The sequence below is a fragment of the Periplaneta americana genome, chromosome 14 (assembly GCF_040183065.1).
Source record: "Periplaneta americana isolate PAMFEO1 chromosome 14, P.americana_PAMFEO1_priV1, whole genome shotgun sequence".
Taxonomy (NCBI): Eukaryota; Metazoa; Arthropoda; class Insecta; order Blattodea; family Blattidae; genus Periplaneta; species Periplaneta americana.
The window spans coordinates 107,531,967-107,547,744 of NC_091130.1; the positions used below are offsets into that span (position 1 = coordinate 107,531,967).

The following is a 15,778-nucleotide window of genomic DNA, read 5'->3' on the forward strand; positions in this document are numbered from 1 at the left end:
TTTCTTATGCAATACCTAGATGGCAGCATAATGAAATTGATCAAAGTTTTTGCCGTCAAAGCCTACAAGGCTGATCAATCTGTTATATTATGTGATCAGGACTTTGAGCAACGACCATAACAAGGAGGCGCAAAGAGAGTTATGATTGTTGGCAAAGAATATATTCCGTTGATGGTGCTGCCACCTACAGGAAAATTATTTGCAAAAGACGTTAAATCGGATAATTTCAAGTTGTCAGGCATACCTACAAGTTACGAAAAGGAGAACATTTCTTGATTTTTTAAAAATCCGACTGGACCCCGGACAAAGGCCTAAAAAGGAGGACATGTCTGGACAAAAGAGGACATCTGGTCATCCTGTTGTCTGTATACATCTGAAGTCTGATTAGTGTAATATGTAGTGATATATGCAATGTAGGGGGAAAGGAACTAGTCCCCCCATCCCATTATCTCCTAGCTTAGTTGCCTCATGAGTGATACCTTATTGGTATCACCTATGAGGTTCAAACCTGTTCCTCGGACAGTTGACTAATAACTGTAAAAAATAACTCTTACTTTGGGTCTACATTAGCAGTGGCCTCATCTAAGACGAGTATCTTGTTATTCCTGATAATGGCTCGAGCAAGGCATAGGAGTTGACGCTGTCCAACACTGAAATTTGATCCATATTCCAACACTTTGTGGTTTAGCCCTGCAGGTAGTTCATCCACAGCCTGTTTCAGTTCCACTTCTTCTAGAGCAGCAAGAAGGGCAGCATCTGAATATTTATCAAATGGGTCTAAATTTTTCCGGAGAGTTCCTGTGAAGAGGAAAGGTTCTTGTGGTATTATGGAGATTTTGGATCGCAGATCATGTAAGCCTATTTTGGAAATATCCACACTATCAATTTGAATAGAGCCGCCACGCAAGTCCACAAGTCGGAATAGAGCTGAGATGAGAGAAGATTTTCCTGCTCCTGTACGGCCAACAATGCCAACCTGCAAATAAAAAAAACATACCTATAGTATATATATATATATATATATATATATATAAATAATTCATCATTTAGATCAAGTGTGTGAATTATGTATCTTCACCAGCTGAAAGAGATAGAAGGAATCATCTTTCAAAAACCAGACTCTGTTCTTAAACTTTTTCCATTTCGAAATGTTGTAATAGCCTTACTGTTATTACAGATTTTCTGATCAGACACTTACCTGAAGGATCAGAGTTCCCCGAAATATTGGACTGCTTCAACAATAAAAGCGATTATCGTTGTATTAACCCTAGCAATACCAATACTTGTTCTGAGATATAGGGGGAAATACGAGGCGCGTCCACAAAGTAACTTTTCCACTCGTTCCACAGCTAGCAAACCATATGTTGCACAAAGCAACTGCATGTACGTGATAGAGTAATGCCCTGGCATGGCGCATGCGCTAGCGAACTTCCCGAGTGCTCTCAGTAGCTTCGTTTCATTGGTTGAAGATGGACGTTCCTATTCCAGCTCCCGCTGCATGTGAAGTGCACTCAGTGATAAAGTTTTTGAATGTACTGGGCATAGTGCTGATTGAAATTTATCGTCAGCTGTGCCAGATCTATGGGCCTAACGTCATGAGCAAGCAGATGGTGCATTGCTCCACAAGGTCGTCTGTGATGATAGTTGGCCTCCCACTGCGCTCCTTGTCATGCACATTTTGGCGTCCTGCGGCAGCAACGCACTATCTGCTTGATCATGACGTTAGGCCCATAGACCTGGCACAGCTGACGATAAATTTCAATTGGCGCTATGCCCTGTGCATTCAAAAACTTTATCATTGATCACATTTCACACACGTGGCGGAAGCTGGAATAGGAGCGTCCATCTTCAACCAATGAAACGAAGCTACTGAGGGCACTTGGGAAGTTCCACTAGCGCATGTGCCATGCCAGGACATTATTCGATCACGTACATGCAGACGCTTCGCGCAACATATGGTTTGCTAGCTGTGGGACGAGTGGGAAAGTTACTTTATGTACGCACCTCGTAACTTGCTAGATATTTACAGGCTGGAGAGGAAAAATTGGAAGCCATTGTATGAAGGTACGTTACGGAACTGGCAATCTTGGGGGGGAGATATGGTTGTGAGCTAAGTATGGAAGGTAGTGGAATTCTTCTCGTAAGTTCAATTTTAACAGTGTGACTATCACCAAGAAAGTATGAAATATTACAGTAGAAAAAAACTCAGTAAATAGTGTATTTTATGATTTAGGCTAACAAAGAACATAACAAATTTGCAATGGAGGAAGGGTTGGCAGCCCCTTGCCTCTATTCCCCTCATGGCAGACTTTTGACTCATTAACAAGTAAACACATCCAAGTCATTTTTCTTTGTATTTTAGAATACAAGAATAAGATAAATTTAAATGTATAATTAAATTAAGGAATTAAAAAAAGTTACACTCCCTTCTAATAATGGCTGGAGGCATCATGACACAGCTAGGTATGATGGACAGAACATAAGCTACATATTATGCTTCTACAGTATGAAATAATAAAATAGGACATTTAAAATTAATCAATTATTAAATGAAATAAAACATTCGATCACAAGTGCTCTTGGCATACATACAGACAAACATACCTTTTCGCATGGATTAATTGTAAAGTTAACATTTTTCAGCACGGGTTGTTCATCCTTTGCATAGGCAAGGAAAACTCTATCAAAAACTATAGCACCCTGAGAAGGCCAATCATCTTTTGGTTTCACACCTGGAAGAATATAACAGATTATGTTATATTAGATGTATAAAAAACACAAACAATACATTCAATATGAAATATTTCATGTTTCAGTCATTTCTGAATGGAAAAATTCATTGTTAAGGTGTCAATTCTTTATGTTTTCGGATATGTTAGAAAGTCATTCATAATCAAAAGACATTGGACTTTTTCCTTCGCTGCTCAACAAAATAGTGGTAAGAGTATGTTTTCTATTCATTGGGGTTGTTGCAAGTGGTTAAATCTATGTAACTGCAAGCAGGAGGCAGAATAGGCCTATTATATGTAAAAAAAAAATTATGGATGTTCCATGGCAATAATATATTTTTAAAAAGTATTAAAATATTGAATAAAACAGAAAATGTGTATTAAGTGAGATAAGACAATAAGACGGAAGTAAACACAGATGTGTGTTAACAACAAAAGTGAATAGAATAAAATTTAGGACGAAAAAAAGTATATAAAACACTAATGCAGTGCTGCCAACTGTGGTGGTACAGCCTTTAAGAGCGCAGACCAACTAGCTAGTTGCTGGTCTCACGTCCACATGCTGAAGCAGAGGTAGATGGTCATCCAACCAGAATGGAGGTATCGTGTGGTTAGCACGATGATCCCCCCAGCCATTATAGCTGGTTTTCATAACTGGATTTCACTACCTCCCCAAGTGGATCACGATGCCCACCCAGCATCGTCCCATACAGTGAAATTTCATGAGAAAATTTCTTTTCTTATGAGCACTCAAACCAGTGCACATTTCACGAGTCCTAGGCAGGATGCCTTAGAACATGATGCCGCAGTGCGGGACATCTAGAGGGTAAAGGAATTAACTTACAGAAGATGTAAGTTACAGAGTTATAGGCTTTCCCCGAAGTCTAGCAACTCATCTTGGATAATTTGTAGCCTAATATCAGGGAGATTTAGACTGGGTTGATTAATAAGGTTATCTGAACAAGTTATATATGCAGCTTCTTTGTACTTTCTACAGGTGTGAGATCGTTCGAGTTAGAGAAAGGAGATATTTTTCCAGTTTATTTTGTAACCATGCTATGTTACGCTATTGTGGAGTTGTTAATGAGGCAATGTTATACAGTATATTGTAATTATGTTCTTTTAGTCTTACCAAGAGTGATCTGTTTATTTTATTTACATTATAAAAAATATAATTGTCTGCATGCCATTATTAATCGGAATTGTATAAGTAAAAAATATGTGGAAAATCATAGCTCGATAATGATGCAGTCTGCTGCACTTGTTTCTGGCCAGAGCTGAGCTGAATGCTCAATACTATTAAACTGCAGTTGTTTATATTTACGTTTGTAATAACTCTACAACACTAACCTGATGCTGATTCCAGCAAAGGTTCCTTTTCAATTGTAGTATATTCCAATACACGCTCTACTGACGTCATCTGGTTTTCCATTTCTGCTGACTGACGCATACCCCATTGGATTAAACCTGTTAATCCAATTGCTTGTGTGATGGCAAGTCCCACATCTCCACCATAGTGAACTGAAAACAAAACATTTAACAGTTAGTAACGCTAAACAAGAGAAAGTCTCGATAATTACAAAACACAAATTTAAAAAAAGTGTAATAGTAAAATCGTTTAAAATTAATTAATTTAAATACTATTATAGTAACAATCATGCCATGGTATGAAAGAAAAATTTCGCAACCTCGAGCGGTAATCGAACCTGCGACTTCCTGTACTCCGGTCAGGCGCTCTACCACTGAGCTATCAAGTTCGTCTCACGCCAAAGGCTCGGAATTATCCTTTCATACTGGCGAGTCTGTTATAGAGTACTGTCCATAGCGTCTGATCTAGTCAGCACTGCTTATGGGTGTGAAGAAACTTTACAAATGTAATCTTCATCTTACGATGTAAGATGAAGATTTCGTTTAAATATATATATATATATTTTTAGTGTATCTTAATGTATTCTAGGATGCTAACGCATAGTTTAAAAAGAAAAATAAAAAAGTGTCTGGTTGTAGAGTCACACTGAAAGTAGTGCAAATTCTTCAGACCTGGAATGGGGGAAGTGTTAGTATTCGACTATTTATCTTGCTTCTGCTGTCTGCATAAATTTTTTTTTATTTATATTTAAAATTCTCTTTTTCACTGTTGCCTTCTTTCCTTTTCGATGTATTGTGACAAAATGTTTCATATCTGGAAACTACTTGGAGAAGAGATCACTTTCATGAAATGTAACAATTTTATTTCTGTTTCTGCATTTTCATCAGGTAGACCTTTGGAATGCAAGGAGTAATGAAGTGCTTTCCATAACCTCTCTTACTTAATTCCCATTCTCATCTTCCCGTGGTGCAACCTGTTTTTAACAAATGAGGCTCTGAGAACCAGGTCACAGTGGTATAACTGTTCCATAAAAAATGGAAGAAATGTCATTTCAGTATGCTGACCTACCATGGCATGCATAAGCATCCCCTAAGTCAGTGATGTCAAACTCAATGCCACCATAAACCTATACAGAGCACGGTACCAGACTCGGGGCAGATGATGTAAAGCATATGACAATTCAGTCGTACCTGCATTCAGTGTTCTGTGATTGATTACATTGCCATGTGCGATTGTAAGACTGGGAAATTTTTTGTGCATGATTAGCTACAGTATTTAGCAACAAGTTATGGTCTCGAACTTCGAAGATTCATTGAAACATACATTTTTTACTATTGTTAAAATGCAGTCTTTAATAAATTGTCTGTGTGAATAAGTTCCATGTCTTGTGACAATCATGAACACTAGTTCATAACTTGCTCTCACAGCATCAACACTATACACTTCCATATTCTACAAATATACGTGATACAATCATTAAGTTCTGAGACTGATGCCTGGAGAGTAGGCATTCACAAGAATCTGGATGTCTCACAAGATGCCGCATAACATGGTGTACACTTAAACAGATTCACATCCTCCATATTTTTACGATTAAAAAAAATTATATATATATATATATATATATATATATATATATATTTTCCAAAATTCAAAATGTTGGCAGTGATGAAGTGTTTCCCTTATAACTTGTTAACTTTTTCATGTTCTCTCTCTTTTATTTAATTGCTGAAACTCATGTTTACAATATCCACTTACAACTACCTTCCTTAATAAATAATATCTTTTTTTATCTTGTGTTAGAAGAAAATACTGATATTTGATCGTTTTTTAAATGAATTTATATTTTATCAGACAATCTATCAAGTGATTTTGCATCATATTGTAGATATGACATGCGTAAATACACATAAAAAATTTCATCACAGAATGTTGGATAGTTTTTGAGTTATGTGGGAAACGCTTCATCACTGCACAGTGAACTGAATTTTGAAAAGAAAAAAAATAAGTAAATCAATTTTTTTAAATCGTAAAAATATTTTTTTTCATATAGCAGAAGGACAGTGTTTTACACATACTAATTTTCATTATTGTACAAGATACAGTAATGGAAGAAAAAAATGTTGAATAATTCCAAAATTTTACTGCTGTAAGCTGTACCTAACCCCTTAATGAAATAAAACAATATGATAGCATGTCATGTGACACACTGTTACCAACTCTTTTTTCAGAAACTAGAGCTCATGTCTGACTTGCAAGGTAATTTTTTCAAAATAAGAAAACCTTTTTCTTTCCATCACCCATGTCCAGTTTTCATTGAAATTGCCCTCTAATGGAAAACAAGTTGTGTGTTAAAATTATACAGGAATTCAAAATAGAAGATATTAAAGAGAGTACTTTGATAATGACGCATGTAACGAAAAAATAACTTACCTCCACCCATAAGAAAACTGAATGTAACTAGAGTTATGTACATAAGACATGTACTGTCGAGCCACACAGCAAATGCGCGAGATGTTGTGATGTACATGAACCATGCTGAAGAGTACAAGTCCTGTTAACAAAAAATTTAAAATACAGAATTAGTACTTAATATTTACACATACAGAATATGACTGAATAAATGGGAAGCAATGGGGGATGAATAGTCTCTCTAAAGCAGACCTGTCCAAGATTTTTATGTATTGGGGCGCATCTGATCGATGGTTGTGGACGCTCTAGTACCATATGATGACTGGAAAATAAGAAATAAAATAAATAAATGAATTAGGAATGCCTTTGGCTTAGTATCCGAACATTTGAATGTCACTATGCAAGAAAAAATACAAGTATAGAATACCTGCCATCCTATGTCACGCTTGCTGGACTATACAATGAGTACAGAGAAAAGTGTGTTGAGCGACATGTAAGTAGACACATCTTGGAAAGTGAGTTTCGTAAGTTAAACCTCTCAATAAAGAACCTCACAAAGACACATGCTGGCTGCACTTGTGATAAGCCGACACTAGCATCTCATGTTGCATAAGATAATGACAATACGAGAGCCACCTTCAAGAGCATCAAGAGAAAGCAGAAAATGCATATAAAGTAAAAGTACTTGGTAAGGAAATAAGCAAGACAGGTCAGGGGCGAATCTAGTTACTTGGCGCCTCTAGGCAGAGAAAAATACAGTTTTTTCGCTCCTTATTTCCCCCTATATGCATCATTTGGATCAATTGGAATAATTTATTCTGTGTCATTATTACTGTTTCTAATATAGGAAACGCTTGACTCAGATAAACCACACACTCCACCATTTTCGTTACTGTACTGGTCGCCACATTGTTACACTATGATGTATCTGGACTCGAACTGGAACAAGCACAGCACATCTATTTTTGCTTTCTCACAATTTCCTCTTTTTTTATTGCCTTGTCTTTTGCAAGTTTCCGGTATTGTTGTTTAGTCAACTGTCCGAAGACAGGTCTGGACCCCACAAGTGACACCATCAATGCATCACTCATAAGGCAACTAGACCATGAGATAATGGGGTAGAGTGACAAGTTCCTTTCCACCTTCATTGCATACATTGCTGACTAGCTACATATTACACTAATCAGATTTCAGATGCAGTTTTCTTCCTTTGACACATATCGTCAAATGAAATATACTGTCTGATAATAGATGTACATATCAGCCAGAACCTCAATCAGAGGTGTTTCCGGTATTGAGAACCACTTGGTTTTTTTCGACTGTCACTCATTATAATGAATATTAAAATTGTATAACTCACCTAGGTACAAAACAACTGCACTCTTTACCGTTTAAAATTAAAATACGCGTCCGGCTGATACAATGGTTGATTTTCTTTGAATTGAAGTCTGAATGGACATTATTGAGTGTTAATACTGATTACCAGGGAAAGGATTTATATGTAAATACATATTCACTTATAAAGCTAATATAATTTATATTTTGCATTATCTTTATGTTTCACAATGTGTAGGGTTGAAAAATCCTACTTTTATTTTCCATATTTTTCCATATTTTAGAGTTTAGTACATATTTTCGTTAATTTCCATATATTTTCCATATTTCATATAAAACAGTCCATATTATATTAGGTTTAACAATAAAACAAAACAAAATTCCATTAACTTTTAAAAATACATTTCAACAATAGAGATTTAAACACATGTTCAGTAATCCCTTTAACATCAGAGTTATTTGAAAATTAGCAGTCCTATCAACAATGGGAAAGTAAGTTACAAAACTGTATTAATTTAATTTAAAATTTTTAACAGACTTCAGTTGTGCAGCTCAACAGTTAAATGCCAGTCAGAGTACACATAGGTTCAGTTTTGTAAATCATACTATAAAGACGGTAAATATGCCAAAAGTACGTCATTCAGTCAATTTAAAATCAAAACTAACAAGTTACATTTCAGAATTTAAAGAAGATGGTTTATCAACTGACAATAAAATATTATTTTGTAATTTGTGTCAGTGTGCAGTATCATCTACACAAAAGTTCCTGGTGCAACAACACATTACAACTAGTAAACATCAGGCCAACAAACAACTAAATTCCAAGCAGAGACAATTGTTTTTAACACAACCAACAACATCGAATGTAAGATCTGAGTTTAACATCGACCTGTGCCGTTCTCTCATCTCTGCTGATATTCCTCTCTACAAACTAAAGAATAAGGTCTTCAGGGAATTCCTTGAAAAATATACTCAACATACAATCCCGGATGAGTCAACACTTAGGAAGACGTATGCTCCATCCATCTACGATGAGACAATACAGAAGATAAGAGATGAAATTAAAGATAGTTCAATTTGGGTTTCCATTGATGAGACTCCCGACAAAGAAGGTAGACTTGTTGTTAATGTAGTTATCGGTTTGTTAAGTGAACAATATTCTGAACGAATTCTTTTACATTGTGATGTTCTAGAAAAGTGCAATAACAAAACTATAGTTAAACTGTTCAACGAAGCTATGGGTATCCTGTGGCCAAAGGGTATTATGTACGATAATGTGTTATTCTTTATTAGCGATGCTGCCCCTTATATGGTCAAAGCTGGACAAGCATTATCTGTTGTATATCCTAAATTGACTCATTTTACTTGTGTGGCGCATGCATTTCATCGTGTGGCAGAAGTGGTCAGAGACAATTTCCCTAAAGTAGATTTGTTGATTTCATCAGTGAAAAAAGTATTTCTCAAAGCTCCCAGTAGAGTTAACGTGTTGAAAGAAATGTACCCTGAAATTCCATTGCCACCAAAGCCAATTTTAACTAGATGGGGTACATGGCTAGAAGCAGTTGAATATTATGCCGAACATATAGACTCTATTAACAATGTTCTCCTTGCATTGGACTCTGAAGATGCAGTCTCAATTGATACTGCGAAAACAGTTACCTGTGACATAAGTGTGAAGAATGACTTAGCTCACATTCAGCATACATTTTCATGCATCATAAAAACGCTCAAAAGTCTCCAAAATAGGCACCTTTCACTATCTGAAAGTTTTGAAATTATAAATAGTACTGTGGAACAACTGAATCGTGGTAGAGGTAAAGTTGCAGATGCAGTAAGAGCTAAGGTGGACACTGCACTTTCAAAAAACCCTGGATATGAAGAACTACAAAAGGTTGTTGCTGTGATGAGTGGTGAATCAACAGTGAAGATTAACTTGGACTTATCCCCAGCAGACATTGTGAAATTGAATTATGTACCAGTTACTTCTTGTGACGTCGAACGCTCTTTTAGTCAGTATAAATCTATCCTCAGAGACAATAGAAGAAGATTCACTTTTCAGCACTTGAAAGAAATGTTTGTAACCTATTGTTATGGTAACAGACAATAAAAATTGTGTTTTGTTGAAACTACATTGGAAGATAAGGTACGTCCATTATATTTTTTGTTTAGTTTGATTAAAATGTACCAATATTTAACGTACATAGTCATTTTTTTTATAATTTTAAGTCCATATTTAATTCCATATTTTGGTAAAAATCCATATTTAATTCCATATTTTGGTAAAAATAACTACATATATATTTACATATTTCATATATTTTTAGTCCATATAAATCCGTTCCCTGCTGATTACTTTTATGACAGAGTTAGCGGAGTCTCTCATCACAAAGCTTATGATAGCGAGCAACGAGATTCGCCTTCCTAATGTATCGTAATATAATATCAGTATGTTCTTTAATGTTATCACGTGAGACTCTCACGGTGAGAGGGCATAACATTGAAAAAAGTGCTATGATCGCATTGTGACACTATTATTGAAAAACTGTTTCGTTGGCAGACTGTTGATTAAATTTGAACTGATTGTTACTAATGTTATTCTATCTTTATCATGGTGCGTTTAAGTTCATGTACTCTTTTACAGAGTTATGAATAAAATTTAAGAAATATGAAAAATTTAACAGTAATAGCTTAAAAACCGCTCCCTCAAATCTGCCACCCTAAGCAGCTGCCTAGTCTGCCTAGGCCTAAATACGGACCTGAGACAGGTGCAGCCAAAAAGCCTGTGACTTTCGATACGCTTGCTTGCTCACGCCATTTTTACTGAGTTCAGTTGCTTTCTATAAGAGGCAAAGAGGCAACTCTGGACATTCAACTTTGATTCACGATTGTGAGGTAGACCAAGGATACTGTTTTGTGTGGTATGAAGTCGTTGTAGAAAGAGGTGGCAATGATATCTATTTCTATGTGTATAATTCCTTAATAAAATATTTCAAGTCAGAGGTAAAATATGTAACCGTGTTTTCCAATATATGTGGCAGGTAGAATAAAACGCCATGTTGCTGCCATATGTATGACTGCTTTACAAGATTTTGACACCCTGATGCTTGGACACAAACACAAGGATACCGATCATAGCATAAAAAAATGCAAGAGGATGTTCAATGGGAATGGATACAGAATACTCACATGATTGGACTCACTTGATGAGGCAGGGTGCAAAGAAGAAGCCATGCATAGTCAGAGATATGCAAGGAAATGAGTTCCTCGACTTTGCCTCACTACTGAAAGTTCCTTTACAACATTGAAGAGTTAATAACAATAGTGATCAGCTGAACTGAAGGGAAATGAAGTGGCTCTATTTTCAAGAGAATTTATTTGGTATTCATTTCTGTATGACTAGCCTGGAAGAGGAGGAATTTCAAGAAGTCACCTTTCTAAGAAGAAAGATCAGTGCACTTATACCACCAAGGGCATACAATGCACCTTTCCTAATCTCTAGACAAAAGAATGAAATGGACAGACAGAATAAGAAATAAGCTAGCGTTGCTAGAAAAAGTGGCTGTAGAACGAATAACCCTGAAACAGATCAGAAGAGAAAAAGAAATCGGGTGAGTCACTGTCTAAGAAGAAACTACCTACCGAAGGATGCACTGGAAGGAATGGTGAACAGGAAAAAAGTTTGGGACAGAAGATATCAGATGACACACAAAATTAAGGTGTATAAAACATATGCGGAGAGTAAGAGGAAAGTGGGAAATAGGAAAGATTGGAGAATGCTGGGTTTGCAGTAGAGGCCTGCCCTTGGGCAGAAAACTATGAAAATACGTTTTTATATCATTGTAATGTTACTTTTGCATTTTAAGTTGCATCAAATTAAGTTGAAAGTGTGTTGTTTTTATTATACTCTTACTGCCATTGTATTTAAAAAATAAGCACATAAAGTTAAGTGCTGTATTAAATTACTTGTAGCAGTAAACACTTATATACATGAAAACTTGGGTGCGTAAAGTGTGTTAAGTCCAATTTTTCACGGCATCTCCGTATGTTTAAGCCCATTTAGTCTTAGATATTTTGAGAAAGGTTAACAATACTCTAACAAACACTATAAGAGGATCACGAAGTAAAAATATACAAATCAGAATTTTGGGGAACTATTCAAACTTTAAAAATCATTTTCCTCGAAAATAACTTTTCTGGAGTTAACACACTTTTCTCACCTCCCTGCCAATTAGTCGGTCCATTGACACAGTGAACAGTGAGTACTACATGACCATGTTGCGAAACAAGAACATTATTCTTGATTACCTAATATACAAAACATTTGGTGTAATGTCAAATCTGTTGACAGAAAATCATAATAAAAGCAGAAATTGGTCCCTCACAGCCGGACATTAATCTGTACGACTTTTTTCTGTGGATTTTCTGAAAGAGAAGACACACCATAAGAAACCACAGCAACTGAGAGCCCATATTGTGCAATTTTGCTGCGTGCTATTTGAAAATTTGTGTTGGAAACTTGTCACCAATGCAAGAGTATGTCACCAGAAGGCATAGGCGGAGAGACAACTGTTTCCTTGGTGGTGGTGGGGGGGGGGGCAAAGCAAAACCATAGCATCCCCATATAACGAGGTTATGGGGGACATCATTTACCTCCTTCCCCCCATTATAGTTTGACCGTGGTACAGTATATCGGAATATGATTAATAAAGGTATTTTCGAGGGCATGTTTCTTACAGTGTTATATCCACATCCACGATGTTTCAGACAGAGTTGTATAGGGCTTGAACTGTAGGTCTACTACAAATTATAATAAGGCATAACTTAAAACAATCTCCCTCTTTTTATCTCTCGTACAGAAACACAAGCATGCATCAATAAAACTACGTAACAGTGCTAACAGACTCTTTTTTATATGAAGTTTACCTTCCTGAAGATATGAGCCGTTCAGAGCAAAAGTGGTGTAAGTCAAAATTGGGTAATGAGGTTTAAAGTAAAATTTCTGTAAAATACAGCGCAAATTAGCAATTAATATGTCTTTCTTGCTATCCACTGATTACTAATAGTTTAAATAAATTGAATATTAATTGCTACTTTGCGCTGTATTTTACAGAATGTTTACTTTAACCCTCATTACCCATATTTGACTTACACCACTTTTGCTCTGAACGGCTCATATCATAATTATGAACTGCAAACTCTAATTATTTTATTTAATCTCGTCTTTAAGTTTACACATTATACCGGGATCACTTTTCTTTTTTCTGCATTGTTGTGCAGTAGCCTATGTTATTCATATTTCTCCAAATGGCAGACTAAACACCTGCAGACCTGTACAGGCTGTTATAAAAGAAACTACAGTATTGCCATTCCTCAAATGAGGTATAGAAATTCTTATACATTCAGAAATTTAAAATAAATATTATAGTCCAGACACATGATCTGAAGACATTAATTCATCAATTTAAGAACAGAAACTTAATCATAAAGAAAAACAAAAAAGAACTTTTGAATTCAATATTTATAACGTTAGCAGAAAAAAATTCAGACAAGTTTGGGGGGGACAGTGCCCTCCCCCCATGCTCCCCATAACTCCGCCTATGCCAGGAGGTGATGTGGCAAATTGGCGGGAACACTGAACATATTATCGACAACAGACAGTTTTCCACACTTCAGTGATTTATTTCATAGAAATTATGCACCAGTATTTTAGTGAATAAATTTTTTACACATAAAGAAAATGGTATGATTACTATTGCAACTGCTACCACCGCCACTACCACCACTACTTATTTTTTTGGTGGTGGTGGCAGCAGTGGTGGTATGATACTATTGGCAAAGATGATCACGACTCAAAGGAAGATCAAATCATCAAGTTCTGCCAATCTTACCTGGTGACTATCAAATTCCTTGATGAGAAGTGTTTCTGCATTAAGAGCTCGAATTGTAGTTAGACCCTGAAGTGACGCATTGAGATGTGAGAAAACAGGACTTCTTGCTGTCAACAGAAAATAAATAGCCACAATTTCAATAATTTAATGTATTAAGATTCATAGTGCTTGATAAAAAATAACTATTTTATTAGTTTGTTTAACACAACATTGTTCCAAGGTGTTAAACATGGCAATAAAAAATGTTGTTGTTTTCTAATGCCAGGCGTTTGACAATAAAGTCATTTGACCTCTTGCACTCCAATATTTTTCAAAGATATTATCATAGTCAGCCACTGAAGCACAGGTTTTGAGGTGTTCCGAATCCATTTCTTGGTTTGATTAAATGGCAAGTTGTAGCCGATTTAAGTGAACACCATATTTTAACGTTTTGGTGGCTACTTCATTCACATACAACCCCCAGAATGTCTGGAGGATCACATCTGCTGTTGGTCGATGGGTCCATTGGACCTAGCTGGGAGATCTAAATATAATGAAAAATATTACCTTTTGTAGCTTATGTTTTTAGTTATATTGCAAAGAATGAAGTTACTTCATGAACACTGTCGTTTGTGTCGTAACCACTGTAAAACATTAAGAGATTTAAATGTCTGGAAAGAGGAGGAAATCAAGAAGAAAGTGTTAAATGATTGTATTTTTATAATTATGATATTTTACATGTGCAGCATATCTGTGATAATATTATGTTTACATTGCTGGGTTTGTTGACATTGTTGTAATATACAGAGAATAAATGGTATCATGTCTGTTCCAATTTCGTGTTATTTCTTCAGGTTCTCACCCAGATAAAAGGTTTCGTAACAATAATGACAAAGAAATAAGTGTTGTTAAAGTTAAGAAAGGCGACTGACTTTACTCAGATGTAATTCATTTGCCTGCTGATCCGGAGTTGTGCTCGGGCATGAGTTAGATTCCCGCTTGGACATAAAGCCAGCAGACTGCAATAGCTGAATCAGTATTTTTCAGTATGTAGGTCAGTCTCAACTCTTGCTTCATACTTGTCAGCAAGTTATTTGCGTATCATTTATACATCTTGCAGCATACATGTAAACACGCTTGACACATTAATTACGTAAATCAATATAAATTATAGTTACAACATTCTATTACATGTTCACATTTTCGTTTAATTCTATTCTACTTTTTATTAAATGAAAGTCTTGTATATACAAATTAATTTGATGTTGTCTTTAAAAAAATTACTACTAAATACATCTTACTTATGGATCAGCCACTGTGATCCACGAAATTTGTCTCTCAGGTCATCAGACCAGATCTAACTCCTTTATATTTTCGCATTTAGGGTTGGATGAAAGATTGTGTAGACCTACAAGATGGAAGTACAAACAAGAAAACAATTACTTGTCCGTATTATTAATGCTATAGCTGGGGGGAACATTGTGCTAACCACATACCTCCATTCTGGTTGGACAATCGTCCACCTCTGCTTTGGCATGTGAATGTGAGACCAGCAGCCGGCTGGTTGGTCTGGGCCCTTCAAGGGCTGTGGCACCATGGAGTATTATTATTATTATTATTATTATTATTATTATTATTATTAATATTGTTAATGCTGCTGCGCTAATCAACCATGTCAAGCTATGAAATGCTACACGTGTGATTCACATTCGTGTGACCAAGTGAGTTGAGGTGGAAAGAGGAATATTTGAAAAACTGCTTTCAAACCGAGGTATGCTTATTTTATGTTTAATACAGTATCCTTTTAATAATCTTTCCAACCACTGGTGTAGCTCAGTTGGCTAAGGCACTTGCCTGCCGATCCAGAGTTGTGCTTGGGTGAGGGTTCGATTCCCGTTTGGACTGATTATCTGGTTGCGTTTTTCCGAGGTTTTCCCCAACCGGAAGGCGAATGTCAGGTAATCTATGGGCCTTCATCTCGCCAAATACCATCTCACTATCACCAATCCCATCAACGCTAAATAATAGACTAGTTGATACAGCATCGTTAAATAACCAACTAAAAA

The 15,778-nt window shown here is 36.0% G+C and overlaps 1 protein-coding gene across 3 annotated transcripts in view; it reads right to left on the reverse strand.

Annotated features, from left to right (window-relative positions):
- LOC138713628 (probable multidrug resistance-associated protein lethal(2)03659) overlaps positions 1 to 15,778 on the reverse strand; it is a 79,786-nt gene that overhangs the window by 5,609 nt on the left and 58,399 nt on the right. For all 3 annotated transcript variants that reach the window (XM_069845873.1, XM_069845874.1, XM_069845876.1), the window contains 5 exons: positions 13,734 to 13,840; positions 6,532 to 6,652; positions 4,080 to 4,250; positions 2,605 to 2,732; positions 555 to 976 (listed from right to left, as the gene is read on the reverse strand). In XM_069845873.1, the coding sequence (XP_069701974.1) occupies positions 555 to 976; positions 2,605 to 2,732; positions 4,080 to 4,250; positions 6,532 to 6,652; positions 13,734 to 13,840 (949 nt within the window). The remainder of the gene's footprint in view (positions 1 to 554; positions 977 to 2,604; positions 2,733 to 4,079; positions 4,251 to 6,531; positions 6,653 to 13,733; positions 13,841 to 15,778) is intronic.